Below are 16,882 nucleotides of genomic sequence, written 5' to 3'. Positions count from 1 at the left end.
AAAGGAAAACAATCCTGGAATAAAGTAACCACAGGGCCACGCTGACACTCTCACAAGGACCAGAGGAGAGGAGGCTGCGGGGAGGAGGGAGAAGCCATCCGCCCCGCGGGGTTGGCGCGGTCCGCGTCCTCCAGCTCTGATGGCAGGTTCTCAACCCCCACCTCCGGAGAAATTTGGCAACGTTTAAGGGCATTTTTTTTTGTGTGTCACAAGGTAGGTAAGTGGGTGTGTTACGGCATCTGCGGGTAGAGGCCAGGGATACTGCTAAACATCCTACAATGCACAGGACAGCCCCCACTGGGAACTACCCGGTCCCAAATGTCACACGTGCCAAGACGGAGAAACCGTGGACTAAGCCACCCAGGCGCGAACCCCGGCTCCCGGGTAGGCGCGTGCGGAGCCGCTCGCGGTCCTCCACGGACGTGCCGGCCGCTCCCAAGCATCCTGCAAGGGGGTCCCGGCGCCCCCGCCCCGCCCGAACCCCACCCCGCGGGGGAGGCAGGGCCGCAAGCTCCGGGGCCGCTCCGCTGCCCTCCGCGCGGGGCTGGGCACGGCCTCCGCGCCCACAGCAACGTCTCCGCGGAATGAGGACGGCCTGGCGGCTCGGCTGTCTGCACCGAGCGTCAGTTCTCTGGGTCCCCGCGCTGATTCTGCCCGGACACGAGTGTCCCCAGCGCCCTCCTCAGTTTTGTCTATTGCCCTGACTTTGGAAGAAGAAAGTCAGAGAAGCAATGGCTAACAAATTCGCTTACTTTTCCTTCCTCTTCACACTCACGTGTCCTTCTCGTCATCACCTTCATTTTCTCCCCGGACGCTTTCTCCCTGGTCCAGCGAGGACTTGGCGGGACAGGCTTTATAACTGTCGTCCAACGGGAAAAATCCCGGGAGCTGGAATGGAGGGGGCAGTGCCCTCAGAGTAAGCCGGGGTGCCAGGCCAGGCCAGGCCGACACGGCCATTCCCGCTGGCAGCGCGGGGCCCACCCCAGCTCTCCCACAGGGGCACTCAGAGTCCCAGCAGGGGTCCCCTCACTGCCGCCAGGACCTAGCCTGTTGCTAAGGAGACGGTGATGTGGGGCACGCTGGGCAGGGAGAGGGTCTGAGCCACTCTGCAGAGGCAGCGACCTCAGCTTCCTGAATTAGGCTAGGTCCTTAGGGGTAAGAAGCAGGGACAGGAGGGCGAGGAGGGTGGGAGCGCAAGAGGAGGCCGGGAGGCTGATGAACAGGGATGAGGGAGAATTTGAAAGAAGAAGGAAATAAATTACACCCAGAGCGCGGCTCTCCTTTTCCGTATTTTCTGCTCCCTCACGAAAGGTTTCCATGGAGATGCACGCCCTGCTGGAGCAGCCTTGGGGAAAGAAGGGAAGAATATGGCGGCTGTGGGGAGAGGGGTTGGAGGGGCTCTGCTGCCAATGACCCACCTGCCTGTCTCCAGGGACCCGTGCTCCCCACCTCTAACTCCCACCTTCCCAGGGCCTACTGCGTCCTCCGGGTGGCGAGGGGGTGGGTCTGTGCTCTGTGGGTTCCCTTTTCCAGCTCTGAAATTCTGTAACTGTGACTGAGAAGTCGTGTCCACATGCCGTTCATATCCCTACCTCCTGTCCTCCCAGAAAAAAACTCTCCATGCTTGACGGCCTTCCTGCCCTCCTCCCTTTCTTCCCCCATCTCTCTCCCCTGATGACTGTCCATCTCCCATTTCCTTGGCAGCCTCTGCCAAATGTCACTGCACCCCCCACCACCAACCCCATGGGAAAATCAGAGGGACCGGCAGTACCTCCTGCCTCTCTCTCCAATGAATGGATTAAGGAACCAAACAGTCACCACTGTGCACCTGTTATGTGCCCAGGGCTGTTAGACCCTGTAGGGAACAGCAGCTCCCACAACACTGAGGCTGCTCTGTGCCTGGGGGATGTCAGGACAACTGTAAGGGCCTTAGCCCCATTTTATAGATGAGGAAACTGAGATAAGAGAGGAAAAATCCTTGGCCAAATTCCCTTTGGCCTGTAAGCACTGCAGCTAGACTCGCCAACATCCTGCTCTTGACTCCACATTCTCAATATGACCTGGTCTCTGCCCCACACTGCTCACAAGGCAGGTTAACGAGGCAGCAGAAAGATCCTGTGTGGCGGCCCAAGGCAGAGTGTCAGCCTAGTAAGCCATCACTCGGGAATCTGAGGGCTGGAGTTTCTGTTCAGTGAGAATTCAGAGGAAGGGGGCCAGGCATTGGGAGGGAGGGCATTCTGGGCAGAGTAATGGCCTTGGGGGGAAGGACAGAAGGAGCCTGCAGTTGGGGGTGCAGTGGGGGCTCATTTATCTCAAGGAGCAGCCAGTGATCAAGTGGGAGGACCCCAACCTGCTGTCCAGGGTCCCCCCAAGCTGTGTTCTGGGTCCCAGGGCCCTCCCCAGAGCAGGTCAGTGGGGGCTGTATGAGCAGCATGAGAACAGCTGGTCAGCCACCTCCTGGAGGCCTCCAGATTTCATTCCTGGTCCCAGGATGCAATAGGGATGAGGCAGTTGAAGGTAAAAGAGAAACTGGCTCAAGGAGGTGCCTCCCACCACCCTTTTCCATATGTGACTCAGGGACATCTGCTGTGACCCCCAGAGACTCCTATTTAGGGCAATCATCAAACCCAGGACCCCTATGTCAGGGGCAGACAGTGAGGACGAGGAATGGTGGTCCTGCTGAAAAGCCATAGGGGAGGATGGGAGCAGCCAGACCCCTGACTAACCCCTGGGTGAACAGAAAGACTGAGTCCCCAGGGTCCATGACCTCAATACCCCACAAATACTAGCTCCAGAAACCCAGTCACCCACTGGGAGCATGGGGGTAGGAGTTCTGGCCTCCATCAGCCATAGCGCACTCACAACCTGGGTGGGCAGGGCTGGAGGACACTTGGGAACTGAAAGACCTGACAAGTTCCAGCCACTCAGCAGTGCAGCCATGGGGAGATGCAAATTTTACACCCTAACACAATGTATACACGTAAGTGCTTTTATAAAATTAAAACACAAGTTCATGGAACCATATTACTCTCACAGTGAGTGATGTATATTCTTCTATTCTATTCTATTCTATTCTATTCTATTCTATTCTATCCCATCCTATTCTGTTCCAATTCTATTCTATCATGTTCTATTATTTTTCTGTTCTATTATGTTCTATTTTATTATTATTTTTTCTGTTTTGTTGTATTCTAGCCTATCATTTTTTTCTGTTCCATTCTATCCTGCCCTACTCTAAGAGATACAGGAGGAAAGGGACTTTGGGAGGCAGTGGGTCACCCACAATCACCTCACAAGACCCTGTGAGGGAGAGTTTCTTCTGAGACAAACTGTAGCTGCTCTGCATGTGCCCTCAGATGTCTCCCCCATGAGCCCATGGCTCTTGGCAGCAGAGATGATGCCCTACTCACCCAATATCTCCCATGGCCCCTGGGGGAAATCAGAATTCTTAGAACAGGTAAACCTTGGAGAAGGTCCCTCAGTCAGAGCCCTGGTTTCACAGGGGAGGGAAGTGCAGCTCCCAGGCTGCCTTCTGCTCCACCTTCGTCGTGTCCCTCACCCCTGCCTCCTGGACTCACTGGCCATGGGCTCTGTGGTACTAAGGCTTTGGTACTAGGGGGTGGCAGCACAGAGGGGACCCCAGAATCTCGGGTCTGGCAGGTCACAGGCACGGGAGTGCACAGACGAGAGGCCCTGGCCCGGGGCAGGAGCAGGGCTTTGGAGTCAGTCAGACCTGAGTGCCCTTCGGACTTTGCTGAGCACTCACTGGCTGTGTGATCTTGGGTGAGCCACTTCGCTCCTCTGAGCATCAGTTTCCTGGTCTCTAAAGTGAGGATAATATTTTCCATTTTGCAGTGTTGATGTTAGTAAAAATGTTTATAATTGTCTGGTATATTATAGGAAATTAATAACACTATTACAATTGTTGTTAATAGTGACTGCAGCGATACTGAAGAGAAGGTCTCAGAATGGCTCTGGGTCCTCCAAGACTGCTATTATTACTCACACTTGGGGGAGGTTTGTATGCCATTGTCTTCACCCTCATGAACATCTGGGGAAGGAAACAGATTGTAAAAGTAATAAATAACTTGGAAAGGAAACGCAGAACTCACACTCGCACACACACACACATCACAAGAACCAAGCCAAACACATAGACCCTTGACAAATATCCAATCTGATGATAGCAATATTTTAAGGGGTGGTTGCATTCTTAGAAGATGAGCAGAACTCCGGTACTAGCCACGGGCCGGCAGTGTGTGGGGAAGACACGTCCTGAATCTCGGGGGCCTCCCAGTCCATGCACCAGAATAAGCATAAAGAGTATTGACAGAGAAGGACAAGAAGAATGGAAAAAGTGGCCCTGGGAATTCATGCTGGTGAGGACTGGGGTGGATGCTCTTCCCAGCCTGCACGATCTTTGTAACACACAGCACCTAAATCCTAAATTGTTTGAAGAATTTCGTTTCAGCACTTACTGTTTAGAATTCTAGTCTTTTATTTTGCTTAAACTACTGAATGCAATTTATTAATAAGTGAACGCATTAGTGAGTTTAAATTATCCTTATCAGAATACATGTTTTTGCTGTGGCCAGTTAGCTGGGTTAGAGGCCCTGCAACCTCCCCTCAGGTTCCATCCCCTGTAAGGGCACACGTGGGAAATGAATACACAGCTAAGTGGAACAAATGAATGCTTCTCCTTCCCTCCCTCCCCCCTTCCTCACTCTGTCTCTCTAAAAATCAATCAATAAAATAAAATTTTAAAAGAACTACTTTTTTGGCAAATTAGACTTGGAAGATAAAATCTTGGCTTTTCCCTTTCTGTACACTAGATGGCGCAAAGGGACCACTACAGATCTGCTACTTGCTACCTAATAGATTTCAAAAGCACAAATTACTTCTATTTTCTTTCAAACTAGATTTTTCTCCATTCCTTACTATCATGCAAAAACTTTTTAAGGACCATCTCTATCACAGGAACTAAAATACCTCATTTTCACTTGGGGGCTGAGAGGTGGAGCGATGCCATAGCAACGCCTAGGGCCCTGGAGGGACAAAAATGGGGACTAGTTGCCAAAGGAATATGCTAACAATATGCCTGGATTATCTCATTTAATTCTCATGGGAAGACTATACAGTACAACCTCCACTTGGTAAAATAACTTGACAAGAACTTTAAGCACCAAGAGATTAAGTAATTCATCCAGAGATGAAGCCGGAACCCCTAACTGCTGGGCTGTACTCCCCCGCCTTGCAGTTAGCCCAAAGGGCCGCTTTCTGCCTAACCACCCCAGAAGCTCTCCAGAGCTCACAGAGGAGCTATCTCTAGGATGCTTTCTTGGGTACTAAACTGGATAAATATCTTGCTTGGTGGCCCAGAGTGTAAACTTGGACATCAAGGCCGGTCTGTGTGTGTTTCTTTCCTTTGCAACCTTGTCTTTGTACCAGAGGAAGGGAATAGCTCCTAAGCATTCAATTAAGGATTCTCAGATTCCACATATTCTCGTGGCCTCTCTTGCTTTCTTGATTGCTTGCATATTTCTGTTTTTAGTGTCGCTGTCAGCTCCTAAAGAGGTCTGAACCGGCTGTCTTAGACTTTGAAAGCTGCTAGGAAATGGGGTCAAAGAAATTTCACAACTGAGCAACGACCTTCTAGCTCAGCTCAGCAACCAGAGGCCCTCAGACATTCTGGGTTGGTATAAACTTACAGCAGGGTGGTAGGTGGGGAGGACCAGCTGATGTTTCTAGTCGGGTTCAGCCAAAGCCTTGTTCATTTCCTCAGAGTTAATGGGAGTTTTTCAATAAGACTACAATACAAAGCACTCCCCCCCCCTAAAATTTGTATAGCTCCAATTTTTTAAAAAATATGCATTTCTATAGACAAAAATTCTGGGATAAAATATTTACAGTGGTATCTTGGTTATGTCTGATTTACATTCTTATTTCTGCATATTCTAAATTTTTGATAATTTACATATATATACTTTTTATATGTAGAAAAGAAAACATAAAATAGTTAAAACCAATTGATCAGCTATGTATAATCCCCAATCTCACCAGAATTACTGTTTGCTAGAAGTAATTTTCTTTATTATAAGAATGCATGAAATAACTTTTAATAACAATAAGGCAATAATAAATATAATGGAACTAACTACATTATCTAGGCCTAAAAGGAAATCCCACAAAAATCGGAAAACAACCCTTAAGTTCTACACTAGATGGTTCACAGATATTAAAGCAGTCCCCTTCACCCCAAGACACTGAGGGCCAGACATGGGACCACAAATAGGTCTGTGGCTCTCAACAGTTAGCAGACAGCTCTTTCTCTAATATATCTCTTGCAGAATGGTTATTTGAATTTTATGTCTCTTTCAGTGGTCAAGACTTTGCTGATTGAGGACAAAAACTGAATTCAGAATTTAAAATTTGTAGCACGATTCAAACTAGTAAAACACTATTAGCTTAACTCCTTTACGCTAAGCAACAGCACCAGAAATAGCATGCTCGCTCATCTGCTCTGTGACCATCTGTAAAGCCAGCAGCCACAGCCACCATCACAGCCACCTGGCCCAAGCAGGTTCGCATTTGATTCAGACAGACAGTAATGAAACAATGGAGCCAAGAACGGGTGGGCTATTAGCTTTAATCCTAGCTTGCACCTGACGGGCAAGAAATACACACAGTGGGAAAACACTTCCCTTTCCATTCAGAGCTCCCAAAGCCACTGACTTATCCAAGTTTCCTAGAATCAAAGGTTTCTAAACTCACCAATCTCATTCACCTCTGTTCCCCATCTCCTCCCCTCTGCACAAACTCTGCACAAACTGGCTTCTCCCTCAGCACTCCACCATCTTGGCTGCTTCTCCTCTCCTCCACGTGGTCTTTCTCTGCTCTCCTCTCTAATGCTAATCTCAGGAACAGAGAAAGCAAGCTCTGGTCTGCCCCACTTTATAGTGTAAAAATCCAAACCTTTAATCCAATATACAAACAAGGAAGTCTCTGGTACAAAGTGATTCCTCATGAGAGTGCACCACCCCAGGGTGGGAAAGGCTTAGTCTTAAAACTAAGCCTTGAGGTATAATGCCCCTGCCTGCTTACAGCCTGTTCCCCACACCCAATGCAAACTATAAGCGAGCAAACCTATATATCATATTTACAAACTTATTTGAACAACACTATCCATCATGAAATTGCTTAGGTTCTTAGGAGAATTCACACCTTACCACCTTCCTCCACCCCGGCATTATTGTTACTGGCATGAGGAATCCTACTACTTTGTCCTCATGCCAGTAGACCACCAGGCAAAGTAAGTAGTCGCTATGCTAGAGGAAGTAATTGGTACTGATCATCAGGAGAATGTCAGGTGCTTACTTCATAGTGTGGTAAGGTACCAAAGAATGGAAAAATTAATATTAATATTTTAGGAGAAAGAGTCAGGTTTCTTGCCCTCTCCTTTCTGTAGAGTGAGGGGAGAGGAATGTGGGAGTTTCCTGGCTTGCAGAGACATACTGTGTTAGGAAGCCCCTTTTTACTAGGAAGCTTAAAGGGCATTTTTTAATTTAGGCCAAGCATTCAGAGAGGTTTTGTAAATATGATTTTTATACTTGTGTGTGATCTGCACCAGCTCAGGATGGACGACAGCACTGCATTGTAAATGGAGAGGTTTTGTGCTGGGTTTTGAACGGAAGTGGGAAGGAGACTTGGATTCCCTCCCTCCCCCCACACCTGTGAGGAAGAAGGTAAACACCAAGCCAGGTGGAGGAAGGGAAGAGAGATCAGGCAAGCCCTTTCCTCTTCCCCTTTCTTTCTTAATGGGCAATTTACAAACACTCATTCCCTGACATCATGTAAGCCCCTCTCCCATCCTAAAAATGTGTGATTAATGTATATACCTCTAGATAAAGGAATGGCAGATGGACACTAAAAGATTTAAGACTGTCTTTTAATATATCAAACGACATCCTTCGTTATTGTGTTACCTTATAAGTTTTAATATATAGGAATGTTTTTTATAAATCCTATAGATGGATGTTATAAGCTTAATATCATGCTCCCCCCCTCCCTTTCCCCACCAACCTGTGTGTGATCAAGTGTATATAACCTGCCTCAGAGCTATATTGGACGGCACTATTTGGGTCAGCTATACCCCGTGTTTGTCATATGCAGCCGGCTTATTAATAAATCTCCTATTAATAAAACTCCTCAAAATTCATCTGGACTTGGTGTCTCTAGGTAAATGCGTTGGAACACTAATTGACAACAACAGAATCCGAGAGGAAGGTGTCTGGTGCTCTGGTGACTCACTGACACGTTTCCCAATACTCCTGGCCCACTTGTAACTGTAAATGGGCAAGTTAAAGAACAATAGCCAGACAAGAGCATGGGACGCCCACTATGCCTGCCACCAGCAGAATTGCCAGGTAAGAAAGGGGAGGACGTAGATTAGTGGGAGATGGCGACTCAAGGGTAGAACCTGCAGACCAACTGCAGCAGCAGGTGGCAGATACAGACTTCAGTCGGTCTCTGACGGTGTCTCCTGTTGGAAATGTTCTTCTTGGGAACCCACACCTCTAGATCCACTAAGACTAAAATTGCAGGGATGGGAGGACAAATTTCCCATTTGCAATTTTTTTTTTAGTGTATGGTGAGCCTTATTTATAACTTTTTTGGCAAAAAAGAAGAGGAATAAGTTTAAAACAGTTTATCACAGGGCATTGCAGCTGATCCTGTCAGATTAAAGAAGTTTCACTTTAAATGTCCATTTAATTGTCCAAAGACATACAACACTGAATCTGCATATGCAGTTTCCTTTATGAAGTACAGCACTCATATTTTAGGCAGTCTTTTAAACATAAATACAGAAGAAATAAAATCACCCATTAAAAACTGCATTAAATAAAGGGTATTTTAAATTTAAATTTATGCTGTCCTTGTAGTAAATACATACCAAATGAAAATCAAAAGCTGGAAAAGCAGTAACACTTCCTATCTGAGTAGACAGTTACAACAATCAATCTTTTTCTTTTTCTGCAATGACCATATTGTCAATTTATAATGAACTACTCTGAACTTACTATGAGATGTAGCCAAAGTCAGAAGACAAGACGTAAGGAGAATATTCCTTTTCTGGAGGTGAGTAAGCCCTCCAAAATCAGCATGAAAAATAAACAACCGGAGCCCTGGCCGGTTGGCTCAGCGGTAGAGCGTCGGCCTAGCGTGTGGAGGACCCGGGTTCGATTCCGGCCAGGGCACACAGGAGAAGCGCCCATTTGCTTCTCCACCCCTCTGCCGCGCTTTCCTCTCTGTCTCTCTCTTCCCCTCCCGCAGCCAAGGCTCCATTGGACCAAAGATGGCCCGGGCGCTGGGGATGGCTCTGTGGCCTCTGCCTCAGGCGCTAGAGTGGCTCTGGTCGCAACATGGCGACGCCCAGGATGGGCAGAGCATCGCCCCCTGGTGGGCAGAGCGTCGCCCCTGGTGGGCATGCCGGGTGGATCCCGGTCGGGCGCATGCGGGAGTCTGTCTGACTGTCTCTCCCTGTTTCCAGCTTCAGAAAACTGAAAAAAAAATAAAAAAATAAAAAATAAATAAATAAACAACCTGCTGAAGAAGTCTAGGTGGAAAAAACATTAATGTTGTCGATTTCAATTCATGATGAGCTGGTTTAATTTTTCACTGATTTGTTTGGTGTCATTCTTCGAAATCAAGTGTGTTTTATTATTCTTCTAGTTCACCCAAACCTTCCCCGGTAAAAAGATTTTCATCAACAGGAACAGCATCGATGACCCCATTTTTCTGTCCCTCCCCTTTGGTGTCCTCTTCTAAATCACTTCCTTCACCATTTCCAGCCCTACCTCCGGAAGCTTCACTTCATTTGTTTTCATTTTTTTCTGAAGTTTATGTGCTGAATCTTTCAAGACTGGCTACCGTAATCCCTCTCTCGTCTACGTCCCATGGGATGTACAGGTTTAAATCTATGTCATTAATGCTCACTGAATCATCAACCATCACCACCTGTTCCCTGGGTGTAGTATTATCTGCTTCTTCATCATCATCATTAACCAGTTCAGGACAAAATTCAAACACTTCAGGACCACTGATCACTAATGCTTTCCCTGCTTTGAAGTCTGCTTTTCTTCTTTCCAAATCTTGCTCAAGTTTATCAATCTTTTCTTGTCTTTTCCTTTTCTTCCACAAAAGAAAAAGATTCTAGAGTAATTTTGATAACATTTGGACCTAGGGCAAAACGCTCTCTTTCAATTCGATTTTCTAATGAAATTTCATCTTCCTGCTCTTCTTTCTTTTTATCTTTCTTCAATAGAAATCCAGGAGGAAGTGCATGACGATACATGCAAACATCACCCCCTCCAGGGCATACACCAAATCAGCCATATTTGTTGTTTTCAATAGCTTCAAGGAAATACTCGCACACTATTTGAGTTTTTGGTATTTTCTTTTCTGCCTCACTGTGCTTCTTGTTTACTACTTCTTCCAGTTTTTTCTCATCCCAAATATCCATAGTATCTTTTTTTAAAAATATTTTTATTTACTTATTCATTTTAGAGAGGAGAGAGAAAAAGAGAGAGAGAAGGGGGGAGGAGTAGGTTGCATCAACTCCCATATGTGCCTTGACCAGGCAGGTCCAGGGTTTTGAACTGGTGACCTCAGTGTTTCCAGGTCAACACTTTATCCACTGCGCCACCACAGATCAGGCCCATAGTATCTTTTTCAAGTTCTTCATCAATGTAAACACTTCGCTTTGCACACTTTCTCTCCAGAGTGAGGTATGGGAGAACTTACACTTTTCTTTAGGTTACACTGTCCTTGCTTGAAGAATGCACATACTACAGATTTGGGATCTGCACCTTTACTGATTTTCTGAGCAGCAACTATAGGCTTAAACAGTTCATTTAGCTCTTGCAATTCTTTCTTCTTGTCATCTTTCTTTAACTTCTTTTCCACTTCACTTTGCTACCTGACGTGGATTTTGCTGACCAAATTTAGCTTGATGAGTGACAGCCTTGATACACTTGTTGCTTTGCTCCTTTCTTATTCTTTAGACCAACAGTTTTATCTTTGATAATCTCCTTTTTTTTCTGCTCTGCCTTTTTGCTGCCCCGGCCTGAGCTTGTTTCCTGGGGGGCATTGCGGAAGCAGGTGGCACCAGCCAGACGTAGGCGCAGCTGGACACTGTCAGGGTTTCTGGCCCCGCGGCAGCAGGAGGAGGAAGTCCCCATGTGCAAATTTGATCCAAGTGTGATAATGAATGAGGTCACAAGGGATTTGACCTCTTGGCCCCCAGATCCATATATTCTGTCTACTAGGGGTATAAAAATGGCCACTGGTTTAAGGTATATTATACATCCTGAAATCAGCATCCAGACCCCGCAGTGTCATGTCTAATGCTGCTACTTTCAAAAGGCTACTCCATGGCTCTTTCAGGCTGGCCACTTCCGAATGGGGTAATGTGTGATAGGATTGGTGGATTGATTCTGTGATCATGTGCCCATGACTGAGTCTCTCAATCAAAGCAATGTTCTATGGTGGATCAGACACTATATGAGCCCCTAGACAGTGATGCTGACTTAGGCACTGTGCACAGGAAAGCACAAGTGTCAACCCCACTCATGATGAATCACTATACTTTGTTGTAAGGTACCAAAGAGATGACAAATTAATATTGATATTCTGGGAGGAAAGGTTGGGCTTTCCCATCAGGCTTTCCTGTCCCGTCCCTCCTTTGGGGAGGGGAGGGAGAAGAATGTAGAAGGTTCTGGCTTGCAAGAAACAATGGGCCATTTAGTTTTAAATCTAAAATAAAGGTTAACCAAGAAATTTCTTCTCTTTCAATGGGAGATAGAATTTACATACCACCTTGCATTGATTGTAGTTCCTCCCCCTTCCTGGAATCTTGAGAGTAAAACACCTCTAGGCTAGTGAGGAAAGATGAGCCCTAAGAGATTTTTAAACATCTTTAATTGTGTTACCTTAAAAATCTTAATGTTTCTGTGTATCCCCTAAACAAATGTTGTAAGCTTGTGCCATGATGTCATGCTCTCCCCCGCCTGTGTGTGATCAAGGGTATATAAGCAGCCCCTGAACTATTTTTGGAACTGCACGATTTGGGTCTGCTGCCCCGTGTCAGCCATATGCGGCCGGCATATTTAATAAATCTCCTCCTTTAATAAAACTCTTCAAAATTCATCTGGACTGGGTGTCTCTACGTAAACCTGATGGAGTGAGGTACGGTGCCTTTCAGAATCTGGGGTACGGTACTTATAACAACTTCCCAGCCTGGAGGGAGTCTCATGAAACCAGCTGTTCTCCTTAAGGGACAGTGTTGGTCAAATAAGTTTGTAAATATGATATATAGGTTTGCTCGCTTATAGTTTGCATTGGGTGAGGGGAAAGGCTGTAAGCAGGCAGGGTCATTATACCCTAAGGCTTAGTTTTAAAACTAAGCCTTTCTCACCCTAAGTGACTTTGTATCAGAGACTTCCTTGTTTGTATATTGGATTAAAGGTTTGAACTTCTACACTATAAAATGGGGCAGACCGGGAGCTTGCTCTCTCTCAGTTCCTGAGATTAGCATTAGAGAGGAGAACAGAGAAAGACCACGTGGAGAAGAGGAGAAGCAGCCAAAATGGCAGAGTGCTGAAGGAGAAGCCAGTTTGTGCACAGTTTGTGCAGAGAGGAGATGGGGAACAGAGGTGAATAAAGCTGGTGAGGTACAAACCTTTGATTCTAGAAAACTCGGATAAGTCAGTGGCTTTGGGAGCCCTGAATGGAAAGGGAAGTGTTTTCCCACTGTGTGTATTTCTTGCCCACCGGGTGCAAGCTAGGATTAAAGCTAATGGCCCACCAGTTCTTGGCTCCGTTGTTTCATTACCATCTGTCCGAATCAAATGCGAACCTGCATGGGCCAGGCGGCTGTGATGGTGGCCCTGGCTACTGGCTTTACAGATGGTATCCACCGGGGCTCAGCATCAATCTCCGTGCTGGCAGATTAAGCAGTCATCAGGGGCAGTAGCTAGGTCAGTCTTGAGGACAGGGAGCAAAGCCCCTGCTGCTGGTCCCAGGCACAGCCTCCCATTCTGCTGCCACGATTTCTGCATTCATGAGCCCATTGTACAGACCCTGGGGAGCTGAGAAAGAAGCTGGCTGCCACTTGTTGGCTGAGCCATCCAGCCCACTTGATTGTTTGGTAGCTGCAATGGATATTCTCTGGTGGGCATAACGCATGATCCAAAGATCCTCACATTTTGAGCTCATGTCCAAAGGTCTATGTGCCTCTTCATGAGTCATATCATGTTGTAATTTGCTGCTAGGTATTGTGCTGGAAGGGACTGGGAAGGGAGGTAGGGACAGATACTGAGAAGGGCAAGCCTTATCTTGTACATCTCATCTGAGGCTTCTGCATAACTTTGGAGGGGGTGGGGAGAAGCGGCTGTCTTCCAACAAGGTGAAGTGGGCCATTGCTGTCCGCCCAGGGGGCCAGGACATGTAGGAGGCACAGCAACAGCAAACCCATGTCTTTCTCCCTCCCTTCCCTTTCTCTCTCTCTCTTTCTCTCCCTACCTTTCTCTCTTTCAGATCAATAAATTAAATAATTGTTTTAGACTGACTTCTTTTACTTAGCAATATACATTTGTTTCCTCCATGTCTGTTATGACTTGGTAGCTCACTTATTTTTATTGCTGAATGATATCCCATTGTACGGAGGTACCGTAGTTTGCAACTCATTTGGGTAAATACCAAGGAGTATGATGGCTGGGCCACACGGCAAAACCTTGAAAGGAACTGCCAAACTGTCTGTATCATTTTGCATTCCCACCAGTAATGAACGAGAGATCCTGTTGCTCCACATTCTCACCAGCATTTGGTATTTATTGTATTGACTACTTTTCACAACTTAGCTGAATTTTCTTTGTTGTTGCTGTTGTTGTTTTAGATTTGGCCAATCTCTGATGAACTGACTGGTTTTTGTGACCTGAACAAGTGAAGAAGTCACCAAAGCTCACATCAACTTAATAGTTCTGTTATTTTTCTGTCTCCTGAAATCAGTGTGCTTTCCAAGCACTGAAAGTGTGTGCGTGCAGGTGTGCACACGCACACAGATACACACACCTATATGGACATAGTACACAACCGAGTGTAGACTAAATGTATCCCATTCTCCTGCTCCCTTCGCACCTTTGGGTCTGGTGACCTTTAATAGTAGACTAGAGACAGCAGGAAAAAATCTACATCCTTATGTTTTGGGTGAAGGAGGAGTTTTAACTCTATCAGCTGGGTTATATCTGCAAATTTGAAGACTGAGCCAATGTTGACCCTCTGTCCTCAAGCATAAGGTCTCTTAGGGTCTCTTTAGGGGGTTCTTGGCACATGAGAAAAGGAACAAAACATACTTTATGACTAGATAAGGTCGATAGGCTTAATTTTCTAATAGTCCTTGAGAATCTGAAGAGCCTCCTATTAAATAACCTACCAAGTTGAAAATGGAATTCTGAACACATACTTTACTCATCAATAGGGCCCCACCTGAAAGAGGTGTCCAATACCAGGGTCTTCCTTCATTTTGAGGTTTTTAAAATAGAAAAGGAAGCCAGGCTGTGACTTGATCAGAGACAGTATTGGGGGATAAAGCCAATTACTTAGCAAATGAAAATATTATTTTACCTTTTCTTTAAAATGTTTTTCACAAGCCAATACAAAGTCCTCATGGAAAACAAAACATAAAACTTTCACAATGAGGCAGATAGCAAGAAGCTAGGAAAATTCCTTCACAAGTGGAATGGGGAAACTGAGGCAGACAGCTGAGTAAACTGATTGAGAAATTCATAGCCAGATAATAAATTACAAGGGCTCATCTTCCCTAACAAAGGACACTTAGGAGCAAATTCTTTACACATTACAGACCACTCTGAGGCAGACCCACCTCAGTCCAGGTACCTCTTTGGTGACATCTTTTGAAGATTAAAGTGACCAAAGAATGACTCTGACCCCTCTGTACCCTCATTTAAAGGAATCAGCATATTGAAGGACATACCTGGAAAGCTGATGAATATTCTATTGAGATCCTTCTCTGAGACCTCCCTTAAAATTTCCACCTTTAGAAAACAAACACCCTTAAGATAAAGAAAGGCAGCGTGCTCTCTTTGGCGCATACCTACACCTTCCTTTTCTTGTGCGTATACTTTTGCTTCCTTCTTCTAAACTCTAAGAGTCCCCACAGATTTGCAACCAGGAGAGCAGCAGCTTGTCCTGGACTAACCCCCTGAACTTGTCTCCAACGTCCTTTTTCTCTGACTTTTTTTTTTTTTTACAGAGACAGAGAGAGTCAGAGAGAGGGATAGACAGGGACAGACAGACAGGAAAAGAGAGAGATGAGAAGCATCAATCATCAGTTTTTTGTTGCAACACCTGAGTTGTTCATTGATTGCTTTCTCATATGTGCCTTGACTGTGGGCCTTCAGCAGACCGAGTAACCCCTTGCTTGAGCCAGCGACCTTGGGTCCAAGCTGGTAAGCTTTTTTGCTCAAACCAGATTGTGGGCAGCAGTAAAGCATAAAGTTAAAGATCTTTTGGGAAATTACCTTTAGTTTAAATAGGCAAGGAAAAAAAGATGACAACAAAAACAGCACATTCAAAGCCCCATAAACATATAAAACATTTTTCTATTTGCTCCCATACCCAATTCTGCCAGCCAGAAAACTGACACACACAAGATTTAGAGGTGAAGTCTTGCGGGGAAGGAACTAGATGAAGTGCTCCTAACCTTTCCTTGAAAATCTTTGAGAAATGAAATCCATACATCCAGGATAGAAAAAGAAGTAGAGGGCCACCATTCTGTGTCTTTATTCCCAAGGTGACATCTGGCCATCCTCTTATCCCTACCCATTTCCTTAAGAGGTCAGCTTCTCCAAAGAGGGAGCTCTTCTCAATGTGAAACATTTGTCCTTCATTTCAATTCTGGTCTAATTAGATCCATGCAAATGAAAAACAGGAATCAATGTTATACCTTTCTTTTCAGTCACATAATCAAGGAAGGGCCAACACTCAGGTAATGCCTTCCTCAGTTTCCAAGCTGCTGGAATGAGCCTTTCTTCCATGCCCCACTCTATCACTGGATCATTTAATCCCACATGTGCTGGGGACTCGGTCTTCCTTCCCAGATTTCAGTCCAGGGCACAAATTCCACTTTCTTCCCTTTACTTCAGAGAACTGTACACGAACAAGAACAACACCGGGAAGCATGGCGCAGTGCTCCTCCCTGCACTAGCTGGAGTGCTGCTGGCTCACCGTGGTTCTCCTGGTCTCAGGACCTCCTTCTCCTTCCTCCTTCACTTGAGCTGGGACCTGCCTGGCTCTATGACATTCAACAAGGGAATGTTCAAAAGACACCACTTGCTGGATCATACTATAACATTTAACTGGTTGCCAGTCTTAAAGCGGGAGAGGTGAGAGGGAGGAATTCCCCTTCTTCTGCTTCAAAGCTGTTTCATTGGCTCACAATAGTTCTCCCATCCAAGTACTAACCAGGCCCGACCCTGCTTAGCTTCCAAGATCAGACGAGGTCGGGTGCGTTCAGGGTGGTATGGCCATAGACTGGCTCACAATAGTTCTATGCTTTCCTCTACCCTGTCCTGAAATGCCAACTATTATAGTAACCCTTTTGGGTTAGACTAGCTCAAAAAATAAACAGTCACTGGGCACTGGAGGTCAGAGATAAATAAAATGTGCCTTGAGCTAAACTTCATCAGAGAGAGTAGTTTGCTGGTCTGATGTGATTATTCAATGAGTTCTTTTACTTGTTTATTCACCAAACATTTACTGAGTGGCTATACGAGTCCTGGGCCCTTGTTTAATATGAGGCCTGAGG

At 45.9% G+C, this 16,882-nt stretch overlaps 1 protein-coding gene and 1 pseudogene across 12 annotated transcripts in view; both read right to left on the bottom strand.

Annotated features, from left to right (window-relative positions):
- Positions 1–16,882, bottom strand: part of MCF2L2 (MCF.2 cell line derived transforming sequence-like 2) — a 261,068-nt gene that overhangs the window by 4,888 nt on the left and 239,298 nt on the right. For 4 of the 12 annotated variants that reach the window (XM_066347779.1, XM_066347777.1, XM_066347783.1 and 1 more), the window contains 3 exons: positions 4,007–4,051; positions 1,263–1,345; positions 753–888 (listed from right to left, as the gene is read on the bottom strand). In XM_066347779.1, the coding sequence (XP_066203876.1) occupies positions 772–888; positions 1,263–1,345; positions 4,007–4,051 (245 nt within the window). In that variant the 3' untranslated portion in view covers positions 753–771. The remainder of the gene's footprint in view (positions 1–752; positions 889–1,262; positions 1,346–4,006; positions 4,052–16,882) is intronic. The other 8 variants (XM_066347778.1, XM_066347780.1, XM_066347786.1 and 5 more) reach the window with 2 other exon arrangements.
- LOC136379882 (zinc finger CCCH domain-containing protein 15-like) lies at positions 9,691–11,146 on the bottom strand (annotated as a pseudogene).

Source organism: Saccopteryx leptura, chromosome 8 (genome assembly GCF_036850995.1).
Source record: "Saccopteryx leptura isolate mSacLep1 chromosome 8, mSacLep1_pri_phased_curated, whole genome shotgun sequence".
Taxonomy (NCBI): Eukaryota; Metazoa; Chordata; class Mammalia; order Chiroptera; family Emballonuridae; genus Saccopteryx; species Saccopteryx leptura.
This window is presented reverse-complemented; position numbering and strand designations above follow the sequence as displayed.